The following is a 17,433-nucleotide window of genomic DNA, read 5'->3' as shown; positions in this document are numbered from 1 at the left end:
AAAAAAAAAAAAAAAAAAGAGCCTGCCTGGCAAGTGCAAGATCCTGAGTTTGATTCCTAGTACCCCCCCAATAGATTAAAGAGTACTCCTGCTAGCTGTGGTGGCACATACCTATAATCTCAGCACTCGGAAGGTTGAGGCAGAAGGATCTTCATGAGTTCCAGGCCACCCTGAGCTACATAGTGAATAATGAGTTGAAGGTCAGCCTGAATTACATAGTAAGACCCTGTCTCAAAAAAAGAGAGAGCTGGGGATTTAGCTCAATGGTTCCACCGCCTGCCTTGTAAGCACAAGGACCGAGGTTCGATTCCCGGTACAAAAAAAACCCCAAAAACAGAGACCATATTTCAAACAAATAGTACTGATAATTCTCAAGCCCCAAGATGTTTAAATGTTTAAGATCATTTAGAACATCTTGTCTGTCCTCTGGTGTTCTGCTCTCCTGACATGGTGTCCATGGAGTACTGACAATACAGTGTTGAGAAGCAGATGGCATCTAAGCAGTCTCCCTAATGTACTGCTGGGTTTTAGTCTATTTCCTTGAGTGGTCTGATCTTGGGCTTTGGGAGATCCCTTAGAGATTTTTATAGGTGGGTAGTGAAATTGGCCAGGGATTTGGGTTTTACTTTTCATTCCTTTGGATTTCAGCTAAATCCAGAGAAGATTTGAAAAAGAACAGCAGTTCCAAGCAGAAGCACTCAACAAGCAAGGAATTCTTGTCTTAGGCTTTCTTCCTGTTTCTCTGAGAGTGCTGTGCCAGTTCCAGAGCCTTGCATGGCTCTAAAGTAGTTCCTGTGTAAACTACAAAAAGGCTTACTCCTGCCTTGTAAACAGATGACAAATACTAAGGAAACTGCCTGTCTCTGCCAAAGAATCTTTGTTCCAGATAATTTGCATGTTAGTTATTATGCCAGTTACGCTACCAGAGGCAGAGACTTGAGTCAGTTCTGTACATTGAAGTTCTGAGTAAAGATCAGTAGAGCTTCCTTACACACATTACACCTAGCCACATGGGTCCACTTGGGGAGCTGCAGTAACTTCTCTGGTATTTCAGTTCAAGTATAGTGTTGAATCTTTTTAAGAGAAAAAAATTGGATAAATCCACTGTTAAATCATAGAGGCTTAGTTCATTAAAAATGTAGTGATCATATACTGTGAGTGAGTCTTTTTACTTTAATGTGGTTAAAACAGGAGTGAAAAAAAGACACGGACTCTGCATAGAACAGGGAAAATAAAAACTTCTGTCTGCCACAAAGAGAGAGAGAGCGCACCATAAAGAATAAGTCATGTTATTTGCAGGAAAATGAAAGGGGGAGGTCATGTTAACACATTTTCTGATATGTGGAATCTAGAGGGGGAAAAAAAGACACGAAAGTAGAAGGAAAACTATTAGAGAAGAGGAGGAGAATCAGGAGGGGGAAGAAAAGGGGGTGAGCCTACTAGGGGATAGATGTGATTTACATGTGTAAAAATGCCACAGTGAAATCCATTACTGTGTAATCATTATGCGCTAATAAAAAAAAATTCCACCAGTATGAACTATACCTGATACAGAAGCTAGTAGAGCAAAGGCCATGTTCCTAGATAGGATTTTTTAATATCAAATTTATAGGAATAAATAGTGTGATATACAGGAGGATGTAGTTGAAATATCATTGTGACATTGGAAATATCTTGGCAGTAATACTCTGGATGTGTCTCGGTGTAATATTCTGGGTGTAATCTGTGAGTAAGCAAGTATGTTTCCTTGAATTTGGACTTGCAGCGGATAGGTAAGAATTCTCTTAGATGAAGTGCTGTGGTTTGGGGGCTGACCTGTCAAAGCTGATTTCTGTCTGTACCTTGCCTATGTGGCTTAGGATACAGAACAAAGAGAAATCTGGTTTGGTGACCTTGAACTGCAGTGCTGTATGGTGACAACACAGATTGGCAAGGGAGCTCCATGTTTGCCGCCCACCCTCTAATAGGCACAGCTGCCAGTGCCGCAGGAAACAAGTGCTGATTTCTTCCCTTCCAGCTAGCTGCAGTTCTGGGGGCAAGATGCTCCCCTCTAGGGCTCTCTGCAGTACTCCACAGCAGAGCTGGAAGCTCTGCCCAGAAGCCAGCTCATCTGCTTTGGCTTTGAAAGCCCGACTGATGTACCCCAGTGGCAGAGATGGGACAGTTGTGGAACATCTACCCTCCTGAAAGCTGTGGTGGAATGATGCCAGAATTATGTCACTAAAACCCCACGTCAAGGTGGGAGAGTGATTGAGAACACCCAGAAGGTGCAGGGACCCCACATAGCAGATTCTAGGAAGGAAGTGCCTCTCAGTTAGGATGAGCCTCCCACGTGTTTGGGCTGCTGCTGTCAATGTACTATTCACTTTGATTTAGCCTCAATTAAAAGCAGGTTATTTCACCTTAGAGACTATCAAATGAGTTTGCCATAAAGCATGTTTGTGACCCAGTGAAGGCAGAGATGGAAACTTTCCCCAAAACCATAGGAGCATACGTGACATTCTGCTGATGCTTAGTGGTAAACAAAGTAAGTGGAAAGGTGGCCTCTTTCATTTTCTGGAAATGTTTTCACTGCTATGCAGCAAAGTACCATCTTCTTACCAACTTCTGGAAGTAGTTTGTCAAGACCTGGGGATACCATCAGAGGTGTAGGCTGAGGGCCTGTGTGCTGCCCACGTGAAATGGGGAGCATGGGATGTTGAGAGTGGGTAGGAGGAAAAAATAGGAAGTTATTCTCCTTAGAATTTCCCAGTTTGGAGTTACAAGTACCTATTGTCCCAAATGTCTTACGTTGCCCTTGAAGCAAAGCTTGGGGATTTGAGTACAGGGAGTTTATTTGAGAAGTATCCTGGTAAGGAGGAATGAAATGTGGAAAGAGAAAGACAAGGAAGGAGGAGAAGCCAATATAAGAAACCAGGAGTGGTGGCACATGCCTGTAATTCCAGCTATTCAGGTTGCAGAGACAGGGAGCTCATAAGTTGAAGCCTAGCCTGGGCAACTTAGACTCCTGTCTCAAAAAATGAAGAGCTAGGGACATATAGCTCAGTGAGAGAACACCCCTGGGTTCAACCCCCAGCCCTGGGAGAAAAAAAATTGATTTTTTTGTTGTTGTTATTTGTTGATTGTTTTTTTGAGATAGGGTCTCACCATGTGTTCCAGGCTGACCTTGAACTCATTATGTAAGCCCAGGCTGGCCTCAAACTCTTACTCTCTTATTTTGGCCTCCCAAGTGCTGGGATTACAGGCATTACCACCACAACCAGTTCTAACAAGGTTTTGGGTTTGGGAGGGGCGTATTTTGAGGGTGATTTTTCAAGTCTACAAGCTGGGATTGAATTTGCAATCCCTTCTGCCTCAAGCTCCCAGTGTGTTGGGATTATAGGCTTGTGCCACAACACCCAAATTTTTGTTTTGTTTTTGTTTTTTGAGACAGGGTCTCACTATGTAGTTGAGACTGACCTGGAACTCACTATGTAGCCCAGGCTGGTCTCAAACTCACAGCGATCCTCCTGCCTCAGCCTCCTGAGTGCTGGGATTACAGGCGTGCGCCACCACGCCTGGCTCACAACACCCGATTTAAAAAGTATATTTTCAAGGCCATGAGGGGTTAGTTCTACCAGAACTTCTGAAAACCATTCAAACTCCCAGAATTGCCTGTGTGACGACAGGGGCTTGCCAGTTAGCCACCAGCCCGACAGAAGTAGACATAATGGCACAAACTCCACCATTTCTCCAGTGCTTTTAGCATGCACACAGAGGAAACCCTGCCATCAGAAAAGGTCTGCCTCCAGTTATGTACTTTTGGCATGTCATTAACAATGTGTCTGAGCTTTCTTGGAACTGTCCAGGGCAGTTGCAGCTGAATGAGAGTCCCTAAGCATCCACTGCAGAAAGTGCCATCATAGGAAAAGAAACAGGTATGATGGCAACAACACTGGGGTACCTAGTCCTGAGACCAGAAAGAACTCAGGAAGGCGTTCTAGAGGAACGTTTTCTAAGCTAAGACTAGATGAATAAAAGGCAGGTGAAGGTGAATGGCAGGTTTAGGGCTGTGTGGAGCACAGATGACAAAGGTAGATCTGGCAAGTGACAGGAAGAACTTCTCAAGTTAAGGACTTCAGGCTTTATTGTAAGAGCAAAGAGCAGTAAGGGGTCATAGAACAGACATTAAGCAGAAATCTGCTCTAAATACAGCATGTCAGTAGATGCCAGGGTTCAGCTGTTTAGAGAAGGGCTAATTCAGGGAGACCAGTGTAGGGGCTGTTAAACTACCCAGGTGAAAGAATAATGAGAACCGAACAGTAGTAATGAGGAAGGTAGAAAGTGAAAGATTTGATGCATATTAAATTTCCGCGTCCCCACTCATGCTCTACTCATGATAAAAGTTCGTGTGTGTGTGTTTCGATAGATTGTTACAAGGAATGGGTCATCTAGAAAGGAATGTCTAGAAGATGCGAACTGAAAGCCCAGACAGAGAAATTTGGAGTCATGATGTCAAGATGTCTCAACCAGCTTCTTCTCATCTTGAAGTGTACCTCACTGAGAGTCCAGAGAGACTTCCCTTTGTCCTGCATTTTCTATTGGTTTGACCTTTGTTATATTGTTTAGCCTTCCTGAACTTTTGTTTATTTGTCTAAGTGAGTTCAAGGATGATGGTGGCTGTCTGGCTATCAAAGTGGATCTTCCTCTTAGTGTGACCTTGACAGGGCAGCTAACTTCCTCTGAGCCAGTGGTAATAGATGAAAATGTTTAGGGCAGTTTGGCTGCCAGAGTTGTGTGTTTAGTATGGACACTGACCCGTTGGCTCAGCGCAGGGCACAGGGTTTCCAAATGGATTAGGTGGCCATGTTGAAGGTGCTCCCCTTCCAGCTCAGAGCCTGTGGTCTTTTGCCTCAGGCTGTAGTGAGAGTTTGGTGAGATGTGGCTATGAAAACACCCAGAAAACCAGCATTGGGGGGAAAAACAGCATTAGAATGTTAGCTCATATTTTTTTATTTTTTATTATTATTTATTTGTTTGTTTATTTATGGTTGGTTGGTTTATTTTGAGACAGGGTCTCACTATGTAGTTGAGGCTGACCTGGAACTCACTATGTAGCCCAGGCTGGTCTCAAACTCATTGCAATTCTCCTGCCTCAGCCTCCCGAGTGCTGGGATTACAGGCGTGCACCACCACACCCAGCCATAGCTCATAGTTTTTAAATGTTTTAACTCCCTTGTATATTTCCACAAGGCAGAAAATAGCTTCCATTTTCCTATAAGCTGATAGATAACTTGTTTTACTTTCATAAAAGACCAAAAGCCATGTTACTTCCATAGTTTTTTTCACTCATACTACTTTCTTAGAACTAGCAGCTTTCTGTTTTTCTTATTTTATCTCATGTGTGTAACATTAACTGGAAACATTTGACCTGCCAAGACTTGAGTTTGGGCATATGGGGTTTTTCCCGCAGCCCATGATAGCATCACTAGCAAGTAAAGCACAGGCTGTACATTCCCTGCTTTCAAGGCGAGGAATGTTCTCTACCTCCTGGGAAAAAACAGGCTCCGACTCACAGGAGTTGAAAGGCAACTGATTTTTGAGCCCTTTTATGGTACCTTGACTTCTTGCTCATCAGTGCTGGGAACTGGTTCTTACTCTGAAAAGAACTCCCTGGAGCTTCATAACATGATGACAGTGACTCAGAGTGGCCAGCACTTATGGCACCTTGACCTTGTGCTGAGTGTTGTTTTAGTCCTTTGTGTAGAAGATAGGCCACAGCTTATGAGCAAACATTTCACTTTGTGGATTGGATTGGGAAACCAAGGTACATGCACTTACATAGCCTCCAGTCACTCAGGCAGAACTGGAATTTGCCCTGGTTGTGTGACTCCCAAAGCCTTGCCTGAGTTCTCCACTGTCCTTCCTCCCTGCAAGCAGAGACCTGCCACACAGCACTCAGAAGTCCGAAGGGGATAGTGTTTCCTGTCTGCAGTGCAGCACAGCAGAGACATCAGGCAGGAAAAGTGAATTAGAATTCTGTGCTAATATCCAGGCACAGTGGTGCATGCCTGTAATCCCAGTTACTCAGAAAACTAAGGCAGAAGGATTGCAAGTTTGAGGCCAGCTTGAACAACTTAATGAGATCCTATCTCAAAAATTTTTTTAAACCAGACATGGTAGCGCACACCTGTGATCCCAGCACTCGGGGGGCTGAGTGAGGCAGGAGGATCTCTGTGAGTTCGAGACTAGCCTGGTCTACGTAGTGAGTACCAGGTCGATCTCAAATACATAGTGAAACCCTGTCTCAAAAAACAAAAAAAAAATTTTTTTTTAAAGGGGGAAAGGGAGCTGTGATATAGCTTAGTGGCTAAGAACTTGCCTGTCATCCCCACAGCCCCGGGTATGTTCCCCACCACCAGAAAAAAAAAGAAAAAATTTTCTCTGCTTACAGTGTTCTCCACACTGAGAAAGAAACACACTAGATATGAACATGACTTCTGTTAAGGTAAATGGCTTCTACCCAGGGAATCCTATGCCCTTCACAAAAACTGTTATTCAAGAGACCAGAGTTTTTCATATTTCATGTTTTCTCTTTCCTTAGGGTAAAAAGGTCAAGTGGCATGAGCAGCCTTTTGGGGAAAATTGGAGCCAAGAAACAGAAAATGAGCACCCTTGAGAAGTCCAAATTGGACTGGGAGAGTTTCAAGGAGGAAGAAGGGATTGGTGAAGAACTAGCTATCCATAATCGAGGGAAAGAGGGGTAAGAAATAGTAGATTCAATTCCTTTATCTCAGAACTCTGAAATGACTGATTGCAAACAAATTGCCCAATTTAAGCAAGCAGGAAGTTTTCCTGGTGAAACAAAGGATGTGAATACATACTTTGGTTTGTGAGTGAAGCTGTCTTGACATGGAGCAGGACCTGTCATTGAGAAAGCCACTGGGCGCGGTGAGCAGGAGGGTATGTGAGCAGAACCCCTTTAAGCCAGTCATACTCGCCACTGTGAATTCCTGTACGTCACCTGCTTTATTTATGTGGTCAGATGTGGCTCACAGTGGCAGTACTGGCCTAATAGGAATTACTTGGCCTTCTGAAAAGCCAGAATAGTTCAGATGCTCCAAAGGCAGAGCCAGTCGAGTGCCTAGATGTCAGATTTTCATATGGTTTGACAAGGGCCCAAGATGGAGCTATTCACCCTTGGCTTTTCAACCCTTCCTCTTTACTTTGGAATACAAAGAGAATGTATGTATTCATTTATGAACAAGATTCATTCCTTTTTCTTGGTGATTGAACTGTGGGGGGGGGGTTCAGTAAATTCCTTGGGACCTCAGGAAAGGCTAGGGAATAAAGTTACTGCAGAAAGTGCTGCATGGCTTCAGGTCGATACTCCCCACTCCTAACAATGAAGGAAACTGTTGATTTGTCCCTCATGTAGCCCAGGGTGCCCATCACCCCTGCCATTCACCAGCACAGTAGGTGTATGTGCAGCTCAGTGCCTTCATCAGTAAAAGTGGGTGTGGTACGTCTCCACCACATGGTTGTGAGGAGCTCATGAAAGAACGTATGTAATACATGTATTACTCACATATATATAATCTAAATGAAGCACTTTTCAGAGCACCTGTCACGTAAAAGCCTGCATTAAGTACAAATGCATCATTCAGGGTATTGATAACCTAAGTTACAATAAAGACAAATAGGGGATTTATTGGAGGAATCTTATTTCTGAATCAGGCTTTGTCATTATTTGAATGACCCTGAAAGCCAGCTCATATATTTTACAGTAAAAAGTGTGTAAATGGCTTTATAAGCTGGCGTAGCTGCCAGATCCAGGTCATGCTGTCTGAGTTAGGACACAAGGCAGAAGAGCCACAGCCACCTGGCGATGGCCAGGGTGAAGCAGAGGTGGAGTCAGGGTTATCCCAAGCATGGGCGGCTCTGACATTTGCTCCGAACCTCTCCACTCTGATTCAGCTCCAGTAACTCACAGCCCCAGCCTCTTCCCTTATGTACAGGGATCTAAAGCTTCAAAGGAACTGCCAGTGTGTGCTGCACATTATTGCTTCTCCGAGTGTTGATTATACAAGTTGGACAATGTTCACTCTGCTCAAGTTAATAGAGGTCTTATAAAAGTGAAGCGTGGTGCTGTTGAAGATAAGAGAGAGTTAATAAAATGTAGAGTGGAGAAGAAAACAAGATTAAAAAGGACATCTGCCCAGTGAGGACTTTTTAGGTGATAGAAAACCACGAAACTGGGTTAAGAAACAACTAATACCATGCCACTTTTATGCCATGCCTTTCTCTGTAGTATCTGAGGCTCTCCCCATACCCTCCTGATCCTGCAAATCTGATCGCATATTTCCAGGGCCGATCTAGTGATTTCTGTGCTCTGCTTCAGCTCTTCTTGCCTACCTTTCTCAGTACACATCTCTGTCTACTGCTTTTTCAACTCCTGCAGTCATAGTTAAGGAACCCAACCCCTGCTCTGGCTCTCACCTTGCTAGGCATGCGAAGCCTCTGAGAAAATGTCCCAGAGTTTGGGTAACAAGGCCACTTCTGTGCAGAGCGCTGAATTAAGAGTGTAGAATAGGTAGGTTACAGATACCTATGTCTTTCAGTCTCATTCCTAAAATGATTGTGATGCACAGCCGGGGATGATAATCACTAGACCACCGAATCAAAATAATACAGGCAAGGGGCCAGAGATGTGGCTCAGTGATACAGTGCCTGCCTGTCAAGTGCAAGGTCCTGAGTTCAATTCCCAGTACTGCAAAAAAAAATAACAACAATAATAATAACAATAACAACAACAACAATATAATATAGGCTAAGGGACCAAGGGTTTAGCTCATTGGCACCAAGCCTACCTAGCAAGAGCAAGGTCCTGAGTTGGATCCCTGGTACCGAAGGGAAAAAAAATACAGGTGAGTGCTAGACAACCAGTTGCAGGGTAAGTCCTTCCCAGCACACACAACTAGGGAGCCAACCTCAAAGTAAGTGGTGATAAGCTGTGTGCTTGTGCCAGTGTTGGAAAGAAGATAGAGGCATTATTTGATTAACTGTACATATGAATATTTAATTTCCAAAGTAGTGGAGGAAAAAATGGATTTTTTTAAATTAACCAGAAGAAAACATAATGGGAGTTAAACAGAACAAAGGCTGGGGATGTAGCTTAGTGATAGAGCACCCAGAAGTGGGTTGTCACCAAGTCTCTTTTTCAGGAGTAAAACTACAATTAATCTGTAAAATTACAAGTATAGCTACTTAGCTAATTTTGTTGTTGTTATTTGGTACCGGGGATCAAACTCGGCACCCTTGTGCTTGCGAGGCAGGTGGTGGAACCACTGAGCTAAATCCCCTGTCCTGCTTAGCTAATATTGGTCCAGCAGGGAAGCAGATCTCATAGCAAGGGTATGTGGAAAAAACAAAGGCATTTTGGGGAAGAGATGGGTCTGGATGTTCTGGTTACCCACCTGGGTTGATTGATGTATCTGACTTTACTGCACCAGCTGGTAACAAGTACAGTATAATTCCCAGTTACTGCTTATCCCTTAGGGAAGTATGGAGGCCTGGCCAGTACATCTTTATCTTGAGGCCTGACCTTCTTCAGATGCACCTCCAGTCACGATTCAGATGTCTCTGTTCTTTCCATTGACTTCCTTGAGACTCCAGTCCCTCCCTACTATATATTAATTTCTTTCTAACTTAGCTGCCTATAATAGCAGGACAAAGAGGAGCACACATTAAGATGGTAGATTCAAGACTAAATTTATTAGTTTTTTTTTTTCATTAAATGTAAGTAAACTTAAATGTTCCAGTTATAATATGTGATGCAGGAATGTTGAAAATAAAAATATGAAAAAAAAGATAAATGCAAATACCAATCAAAAGAAAGCTAATATAGCCATATTAATATTAGACAAAATAAACTTTCAGGCAAAAACATTACCAAATCTCTTAAAATAAACACATCAATTTATCTGGATAATACAACTATTTAAATTGGAAAACACTATTTAGCATTATCTACTGAAACTCCACATAGTCACTCCCTATAATTCAGCAGTTCTAGTTCTAACTTTATTCCCAACAGAAGTTTAGTTATATATATTTCCAAGAGACACCTGTAACAATATAAGTTTTTGAGAAACAGCTCAGAGATCCATCAATGTTATAATAGTTAAATGAGGAGGGATCTGTTTACACAATGGGATTCTGTCCAGCAGTGGTAATGAACATGAATAAATACAGTAACATAAAAACACAAAGGAGTAGATGCTGTGTGGTTCCATTTATACAAAGGTCAAAAGAGGCAAAGCCAGTGTGTCTGTTACGTCATTTTGTGAAAGAAGCCAGTCATAAAATAATATACATTGTATAACTGTATTACATCAAATTAAAAAATAAATGCACCTGGGCCGGGGATTTAGCTCAGCGGTTCGGTGGCCTGCCTTGCAAGTGCAAGGACCTGAGTTCAATCCCCGGTACCAAAAAAAAAAAAAAAAAAAAAGCAACTAAACTTTAATGTTGAAAAAACAAAAACATGAAAGAAAACAAGGAAATGAAGACCCAAGTCCTCCACAAGCTCATATCTGAGTGGGCTGCAGGAATTGGAGTACAAGTTAATAGGGCCGCCTGTAGGTTGGAAGCCACCTACTTCATGACCCAGCAATGACCACACGATCACTTGCTTTGTGGTGATTCATTTGCCTTGCCCATTTTATGCATTGTTTTATGTGTGTATCAGATTTTACAATAGAATTACAATCTTGGCCCTACCACCAACCTAGTTTCTTCATCTGTAGAGTAAAAACTTTAATATACTTCTCAGTGTTGTTGTGGGAATTAAATAAATAGGGGAATGCCTGGCATGTTTTATAAATGGGAGTTCCCTTTCTGCCACCCCCAGTTCTCTGCTTGTATTTCCTTCTCCCACCTGCTGTTGCTGATCACACCAAGGCAGGCCTTACTGGAAAGCTAAATGCTTTACCTCTTTAATTCCCTGCCAGCTCTTCAGGAATATTTTCCACACTACTGGAAAGTGGAGCGTGGGGTCATCTCCTTCTAGTCTTCCTAGATGGCTTTTCTTCCTTTACTGGGCCTTTCACCTTGGGAAGCTGGGACCTAGGCAGATGTCTTTTCCTGGGAGTGGTTCCAAGACTTAGCTAGCATTTTCTGCTGTCTCACAAAAGACACTACAGCCAGACTTAGGTTTCACCTGGTTCTTTGCTTTCCCTATTCAGATGTCTCTTATTAGGACACAGAACCAAATGGTAGCTCTCTCTTTGTAAACAGACTTCCTCTGACTTCTTGATTCTCTTGCCAGTCCCTCCACTGTTAGAAGAAGAAAAACCAAAAAACTAGGCATCAGTAGAAAGCAAAACTTAGGCATTGCCCTTGATTTCCTCTTTCCACTCATATCCTGTACCTCCAGTTGCTGCCTTTGTCACAAAATATTTTTAGCCCATCTTGTTTTGTCCAGCTCTTCCACTACCCCAGTGCAAACTACAGATGTCTTCTCTGCTCCCCATTTCATCTCCGTACCTCTTTTTTTTTTTTCACTGCTACATCAAATCCAGGACCTTGTGCATGCTGGGCAAGCAGCCTACCACTAAGCTAAATCCCTAGCCCTTTCTACTTTTTCTTTTGAGATGGGATCTCACTAAGTTGTCCTCAAACTTGTGATCCTCCTGCCTCAGCCTCCTGAGTAGCCAGAATTGCAGGCATGTACCACCACACACAGCTTTCTGTGCCTTCTCATGTGTCTTCCACTCAGCTACTGTAATGATTGTAGAAGTACAGACCATTTTTTATCTCTGCCAAAAGCCCTCCAATAGCACTTCCCATCAATGTTAAACTTCTTACCTTGGCAAGCCAGACTCTCTTCGAGCCTTCCCCGGCTCACTGAGCTCAACCTCGCTACACTTCTGTGTATTCCTGTCCCAGAAAACAGTAGTTTGTTAGCCAGGACTCAACTTAGATGCTATTCTCTGCAGTAGCCCCACTCCCTGTTTGGTTTTCTCTCTCTCTCTCTCTTTTTTTTTTTTTTTTTTTTTGGTACAGGGGATCGAACTTGGGCCTTTGCACTTGTGAAGCAGGTGGTGGAACCACTGAGCCAAATACCCGGCCCTTGGTTTTCTTTGCTGATACATTTTCTTTTATCCATCTGCCACCCAGGAAAAACCAGCATAAAGCATCACCATAATGTCTCCATCCAGGCGTCAGTCAGCAAAGTTAGTCAAAATACCTGTCTCAGTAGAGCACTTGCATGCACAAGGCCCTGGGTTCCATCCCCAGCAACACACACACACACACACACACTCACTCTCTCTCTCTCTCTCTCTCTCTCTCTGTTCCAGAAACAGCAAGGAATTGCTGCTTTTTCTCTGAGTCCCAGCCTCCCAGGCCATGCAGCATTTCAGGACCAGTGCCAGCAGCCTGCACTTGGGCATTGAGCAGAGCTCTTCCAACCTGTAACAGATCTCACAGGTTTTCTGGTTGGGTTTCTCACCAGCAGCACAGCTTTTTAACAATGCCAGGTCAGAAGGCCAGCACCCTGGGGAAGTAATTGATGCATAGAAAAGGATGGGCTTGGTCTTAGTAGCTGCTATCAATTGAAGGTCATAGAGCTTGATGACTAGAAACCAGGTGCTTTTGTGACTCAGAGTGGCATGAAGGACCAGAGAAGGTAATTTTCTTTTTCGATGAGTCCATCCCTATACCCTGCAAGAATCCCTTTTCCAGAACCATCACATCCTTGAGGCGATGTAAGACGGAAGCAATGGAAGAGAAACTGAATTAAAGCCAGCACCCTTTGAGTGTGGCCCTGGAAATATTTGCAAGTTAGGTCTTAGGGCAAGAGGGTGGGGATGCCTGTGCGGTGATGGGCAGTTATTTCTTTCTGTTATGTTCCTCTGGGCAAAAAATACCTTGTCTCATTCCATCTATTCTCAAGCTTTATTCTCCCTCTGAGTGCTCCACCTGGAGCAGTTTGATAGGCACCCAGCCTAAAGGCTTCTCAGTTACCTGTGCATGCATTGCCCTGCACCTCCTCAAGATCCCTCTGACCTGGCCATTGTGGAGGAAGTCTGTCAAGGTTGCTCAAGCCACGTGATGGATCTTTGGGAGGTCACCCCCCTCATTGTGCCCCCTGCCTTCCCCTTGTCCTTCTCTTCCCTGTCTCCTTCCCTCCTCGTTGTTCTAGATTTCAGAAAACTTGTGTCAGAAAACTAATTTGTGTTGAAAGATCCAAAAGATGTCAGAGCCTGACCTGGTTTGAAATGGAAAGTCTAGAAAATCTCTTAGGTTCTTGATTTTTTTTTTTTTTTTTTTTTTACCATATTTTGTTAATAAAAATCTAGATGCTAGGGCCGGGATTTGGCTCAGTGGTTCCGCTGCCTGCCTCGCAAGAACAGGGTCCCAAGTCCAATCCCCAGTACCAAAATAATAAAAATAAAAACTGAGGTCCTACTTCTTAAATAGGCCATGAAAGACAGCAGTAGTGGGAAAGGATGATGCCCCCCCATCTCAGGCTTCCCTGTAGACTGGGCTTAATCAGGTGGAGTCCCCAGTTGGGCTGGGACAGGCCAGAAAAACACCAAGAAAGAAAAAGAGCAAGATCCATGATTCCCATGACACTTGTCAGCTGGCAGGTGTGCTCTGGGACAGTGACCCAGTGAAAGTGCCCTGAATATTCATTCGTTAGGCCCAGTTGAGATAAACAACACTGCTGTGGCTTTGAAGGCAGCGTCCCCAGCCAGCTGCTCCTCTTCCTAGGCATCTGCTGTGGATGTCACCAGCTCCTCCTCTGGGTTTGAGACCCCACCTGTGATGTAGTCAAGTCAGAAATGGGAGGCACAAACCCCGCATGCTAGAACACTCATATAGCTGCCTTTTTGTTTTATTATTCACAAAGCACTTGTCACAGAGTTTCATTGTATTAAAAGAGGGTTATTGAAATTTTTATTACTGTTTAACAGGAAAAAAAAATTACAAACAGAAAATTAAGTATCTTTCCCAAAGGCACAAATAGGAAAGGCCAGAACCACTGTCATCCCCAGCACTTTTGCTGTCTTGGCATGGGGAGTCCGTGTCCGCTTGAAATTTTGTTTGTGGCCAGCTCTTGGCTGTAAGCCAAGGCTGTCATAAGGTTCCTGTTAGCAACTGCCCATGGCTGGGAATGGGTGAATAAAGTCACCAGCCCTGCCTTGACGGCCTTTGTCTTGGTTGCCCTTGAGAATTCAGTTGCATCATGCACATGTACCCCTCATGCCTTCCCTGAGCCCTAATCCTGCCTGCACCTGCTTACTTAGTGTCTGTCCTGTGCTTTACTCTTGATGGTCTCAAGGTCAGCTGGACCCAGCACAGCTGCTGGGAGGCCTTTATTCATGTTCAGTGAGCATTTTGATTTAAACATCATACACACTCTTCTTTAAAAGAAAGCCAGTCAGCTGGGTGTGGTGGCTGATGCCTATAATCTCAGCACTCAGGAGGCTGAGGCAGGAGGATTATTGTGAGTTCGATGCCAGCCTGGGCTAGATAGTGAGTTCAAGGCCAACCTGAACTGCATAGTGAGACCCTGTCTCAAAAAACCAAAAAAATAAAAAGATAATAGAGGGCTGGGGATTTAGCTCAGTGGTTCCCCCACCTGCCTTGTAAGCGCAGGGACTCGAGTTCGATCCCCAGTGCCAAAAAAAAAAGATAATAGAAAGTCAGCCAAAAGGACCACAAGTCTCAGAACCTCATGCTCCCTGCTGGAGAGCACCAAGCTTCACCTCTCTTTTCCCCTGGCTCTCCAGAAGTTGCATCATCCTGCCATCAGGACCCTGACCCCCATGTCTCGAGCTGCCCTGAGGCCCAGGGAGCCAAGGTGGAGGGGTGTGCCCCAACTTGAGAATCTTGGTCTGTTGGGGATAGGTGGAAGTGAACTACTCTGTTGTATGTCTACCCCTCCTCACCCCAGGCCCCCCGTTTTCTCTCTATCAAAAGAGATCATCAGTGTCTGCCATGTCCTTCTGAGGAAATCTGAAAATTGTCTGTATTTACTTGCTAAACCTGCAGCTCTTGCTCTGAAGGCTTGTATCAACCAGAAGGCAACTCTGCCCTGTGTTCTCAGCCATTCTTGCCTCAGTGACAGTTTTGACACAGCAGCTTAGCTCCTGATACAGATGGGTGGTAGTTTCTAGTTGCTCATAATACACATTAACTGCCATTTTATTGAGTATTTGCTGTGTTGCAAGCATTGTGAGTATATGATTCCATTTAATGCTCGGAGTAGAGAGAATTTTTTTTTTCTTTTTCAGATCAGGAAACAGAATTGCTAAGACTGTATGGCTTGCCCACAGTCACTCAGCCAACCAGCGGTAGGATTTGCAGTGAGCACCCCAGTCTCAGAGCCTGTGTTTTCTGGCCAGCCCTTGGTATATAGGCATAGGGTTAATAGCTTCAGGGTTGGCTGGCAAGCAGGTAGGATCATGTGTGCCTCACAGAGTGCTATTCAGAGGGAAATTGAGGCTGGAACACAGCAAAGGAACACCATTTCCTGAACCTGGTAACATTCTCACTGTAAATGTAATAATCTTATAGAACATTTTCCACGGTGCAACAAAAGAAAAATTAGTGCAGAGATTCAATTATGTCTCCCATTTTCAATGGCAATTTTGCTCTCTCAAAAGATAAATTAGCACGGAGACCTTCCCCCAGGCAAATTGCAGAGCACTTTATGGCAAGAAGGTGCATTAAAATGCAGCTGTTTCTCATTAAGCATCGGGCTTAGATCCTTGCTTGCTTTGGTCTGCCCCCACATCCCATGCCTTGGAGGACCATGGGAGGCCTTGTTTGCTGACAGCCCAGATTGGGAGCAGAACAGCTCCCAATTGGAGCTTGGCGACCCTGTATACAGCATTTGATCTTGTTCTTTGGGGTTCAGGGCAGGGCCTCTGGTCATCCCAGCAGAAGCAACCTGACCCTCAGTGGATGGCTAACACCAAGGAGAACGGAGAAGGGAAGAGCTAAGAGCAGTTAAATAGCCTCTGAAGGTGTGCTTCTAAGTAGTTTGCTTCACCCTCACAGCAGCCCTTGAGGTCGTTTCTCTATCCGTTTTTCTTCTAATTTTTTTCTTCCATTTTCACCTTTGGCATTTTGGGGTATTCACAGGATGCGTAGCTTTCTCCCACTCACCCCCATTCAACACATGGCCAATGGTGGGAAACAAGGCATAGTTGTGTTGCTCTGGGGAAAAGCAAAGCCAGTCCTCCCCCAGCATTGCCCGCCAGATGTGTAACCCAGTTAGGGTTGAACTCTAAGCTTCTATCATTTTTTTTCTTCATAAAGTCTTGTTACTAAATTTCAACATTTCTATCACCAAACCCCCAATATACTTTCCCTTGATAGGCTGTTGCTGTGTCCTTTTCATTTCCTTTCATTCACATCTGAACCAGCATGGTCCTTGGAACTCTGTAAGGACCAGATGGGTGTGGTTGGCTCTTAGTGACACTGGCCAGCCAGGGTGGCCACTCTGGCCACCAGCTGGGCTCATTGGCTTGCATTTGATGTAGCCAGTTTCATTCCCGGGGCAGGGGACAGTGCCAGGAAGGCCCTTTGTCCTACTGGATTCTATTGACCAATGCTTTTTTTTTATCTTCTTCTAGGTACATTGAACGGAAAGCTTTTCTAGAGCGTGTTGACCACAGGCAGTTTGAAATTGAGCGAGATCTCAGGCTGAGCAAAATGAAACCTTGATGTTCAGGGGAGAATCATTAACGGCTCTATCCTGTTGACAATGTGAGCTTTCTGTACATCTGTGAAACTCTTCCAGTGTCCTCCTCCACTGTTGCCCAGCAGTCTTTTTTCTATATGAAGTTTTGTTTATGTATCTTGATCTCACATCGTTTCATTCATTTTATTTTTAAAATTTTGTCTTTAAATAAGTAAATAAAGTCAGTCCTCAACAAGGCTGGAGAAAATAAAGACCTTATTTGCTTTCCCTTTATCCTACAAAGTCGAGCCAGCACATCCCAGGCCAGCTGGGAAGGCAGAGGTCTGGCTGTGACGGTGGAGAGAGCTGCCTGGCTGGGTTGGAGCCTTCTCGGGCCTCAGCACTCCTGAGTGAGCCCTGTGCAAAGACAGGGAGAAGGAGGCTCACCAGGGTGCATGAGGTCAGGTCCCTGGGTGTTGTCGCGGTTCTGTTCAGGCTTCTCTGTGGAACTGTGTCTCCTGAATGAGATTCCTATTGATGTCATGTAAGGCTGAAAGTGAAGATATATTGTTTCTGAATAGGGTCCCCACTTCTGCTTTCTTCTTCTTTTCTTTCCAAAGAAAAGTCAATGTCAGGTGTGTTATCATCTAATTCTTTAATTGTGGCTTGTCAGAGAATATTCTAGAGGCTGGGGATTTAACTTGGTGGTTCTGCTGCCTGCCTCGAAAGCACGAGGACCCAAGTTCAATCCCCAG

The 17,433-nt window shown here is 44.2% G+C and overlaps 1 protein-coding gene across 4 annotated transcripts in view; it reads left to right on the top strand.

Moving 5' to 3' along the window:
* The window catches only part of Cfdp1 (craniofacial development protein 1), a 116,881-nt gene extending 99,927 nt beyond the window's left edge, over positions 1-16,954 (top strand). The window contains exons 7-8 of one of the 4 annotated variants that reach the window (XM_010609500.3): positions 6,584-6,742; positions 16,632-16,954. In XM_010609500.3, the coding sequence (XP_010607802.1) occupies positions 6,584-6,742; positions 16,632-16,722 (250 nt within the window). In that variant the 3' untranslated portion in view covers positions 16,723-16,954. Of the gene's footprint in view, positions 1-6,376; positions 6,488-6,583; positions 6,743-16,631 lie in introns of those variants that run through there. The other 3 variants (XM_010609501.3, XM_010609502.3, XM_010609503.3) reach the window with 3 other exon arrangements.
* The last annotated feature ends 479 nt before the right edge of the window (positions 16,955-17,433 follow it).

Source organism: Fukomys damarensis, unplaced genomic scaffold (genome assembly GCF_012274545.1).
Source record: "Fukomys damarensis isolate Sample0158 unplaced genomic scaffold, DMR_v1.0_HiC HiC_scaffold_32, whole genome shotgun sequence".
In the NCBI taxonomy this organism is placed as follows: Eukaryota; Metazoa; Chordata; class Mammalia; order Rodentia; family Bathyergidae; genus Fukomys; species Fukomys damarensis.
This window is presented reverse-complemented; position numbering and strand designations above follow the sequence as displayed.